Here is a 2,183-nt window from a genome sequence, read left to right on the forward strand (position 1 = left end):
TTTTCTTATCGTGCTACGTAATTACTATTCCTATGAAAATATGACTCAGATGATATTATCCACATCATTTATAACCGTTGGATTTATGCATCCACATCATTTATAGCCGTTGGATTTATGCATGCTGATCATCCGTATAGAATCTTGTCAGGTTGCTGCTTCTGCCACATTATTCCAAGAACATCTATGACAAAAGTCAGGAAGTTTTGACCACTGTATCAGATTACAGTAAAAAGGTGCGTTTTCTTGGAAACTTCGTAAAATCTCTCGTCGTAATTTCTTCGAATTCAATTGTTACCCTAAACACCAGGCATATACAAGGGAATTGGCCATTAGAGGACAAAAAGAGTCAGAGAAAGCGAAGCTAGCTTTGTTTATTTTTATTTTTTTATTTCAAGGTTTGTTTATGTTTACGATAGATGAAACAGGGCTTCTTAGCAACTTCACCAACATCAGATGCAGACAGTAAAGATTTCGTGGCCGCATCTTCAAGATTAGTGGATATCATTTAATGGCAATTTAACAAGTCAAGACAAAAACATCTTGTCAAGTTGTCATGGCATGTGTTGCATAAAAAAAAATATATATATATATATGTAGAGAAACAAAGGCCCCCATCAAGCTCTACCCCTTTGGTTCTCACCACCTCAGATATAAATACAAACATCTACTGAGGTTGTAATAGTAGAAGAGGGTCCCGAGTCGAATTTATTAGGGTTTTACTTTTTGTTTCACTCTTATTTTTCCCATGTTTGTTTGAAACTCCATGGCATGCTTAGACATGTACAACTCCGAGCATAAGGGTCACCACTGCGCTCCAATGAGCCCAAGGATTTCCTTTTCCAGCGATTTTGTTGATGTCCAGCAGAACACCAAGCAAGAGAGAAGCTCTAGGGAAGCACCAGTTTCCTCCGACTTTGAGTTTTCTGTGACAAACTATTCCATGATGAGCGCTGACGAGCTTTTCTTCAAAGGCAGATTTTTGCCTTTCAAGGACAATTACAACCAGACGCAGAGGACTACAACTCTGAGGGAAGAGCTTCTTGTTGATGATGATCATGAACATATCTCTCCAAGGCCACCTAAGGGATCGACTGGGTGGAAGGGGCTTCTGGGTCTGAAAAGAACCCACATAGGGTCGAAGAAAGCTGATAAGAGTGAAGGATCTGTGGAAAGAGTGGTTGAAAGTAAAAGGTATGGTTTGGTCCACGAGGAAGCCCATACTAGCAAGACTTCGCAGGTGAGGCAGAAAAATACACTTTTTTTTTTTTTTTTTTTTTTTGTTTTGCTTTCTTCATTTTGTTTTGTGGAAAAGTTTTATTGCAACCATTTTCCGCACATCAATGTTAAATGTAAGGCATCTGTTTAATGTTTAATGAAGTGATGATAAGCGGTTTAGCGCATCAAAACAGCTTGTACGTAGCTTGTTTTATTATCTCGGACTTGTGTCATCGGGTTATTCGCTTAATGCAGGAGATGTTGAATTAAGGCTGTCCAAGACACAAATTAACGTGGAGATGGGGATACCGTGCTGGCATTGTTGAAGGTGATAGATACATAGAGGTGAGTAGCATTCTTTTGGGAAGGAAAATGGGCGTGTTTGGATGAACTTTTGAGGGTCCGGTCTGAACTGCGTGTTGCGTTAGTGCATGGGTTGGTTTTCAACTTAGATAGATGTTTCTTCCTGCTGGTGTAGCTGTTTACTGTACAAAATGCATGCTGTTAATTGAACTTCCCGAGTCATGTTTTGACCTGTGATATGATCATGTTCATGTGCCACCGTACGTATTTAGATCTATTTTCTATTCAGTTTGTAACTTACTCTTAAGCAATTAAGAGGTTATTGTTTTTACTTGGAATCCAATCCGATCCGAATTGTATCTTATATTGGAGGATCTATCTGTATGATCTTTATCATATTTTTGTTATAATTGGGAGGCTTTAGAAGTCTTATTGCCTTCTGATTACAGAAAGAGAATTGTTATGACTCCATGTGAGATTGCTTAGCCATGCAACTTTCCAAGATTCAAATTTAAGATTTGTGTTCCAGCATCTTTCAAATTAACCATATATATATATATATATATATATATAAATGAATATTCTAAACACCCAAAAATAAATGAATAAAGCTCAACCTTGGGATGTAGGGTGATATAAATGTGACAGCTTGGCCACAGGCT

At 38.0% G+C, this 2,183-nt stretch overlaps 1 protein-coding gene across 1 annotated transcript; it reads left to right on the top strand.

The window, feature by feature from the left end:
• Positions 1 to 652: 652 nt before the first annotated feature.
• Positions 653 to 1,887, top strand: LOC121249953. Its single transcript, XM_041148839.1, has 2 exons — positions 653 to 1,240; positions 1,474 to 1,887. Exons 1-2 carry the CDS (start codon positions 767 to 769, stop codon positions 1,486 to 1,488), a joined length of 489 nt encoding a protein of 162 aa, XP_041004773.1. The 5' UTR covers positions 653 to 766; the 3' UTR covers positions 1,489 to 1,887.
• Positions 1,888 to 2,183: the final 296 nt, after the last annotated feature.

This window comes from Juglans microcarpa x Juglans regia, chromosome 1D (genome assembly GCF_004785595.1).
Source record: "Juglans microcarpa x Juglans regia isolate MS1-56 chromosome 1D, Jm3101_v1.0, whole genome shotgun sequence".
Lineage (NCBI taxonomy): Eukaryota > Viridiplantae > Streptophyta > Magnoliopsida > Fagales > Juglandaceae > Juglans > Juglans microcarpa x Juglans regia.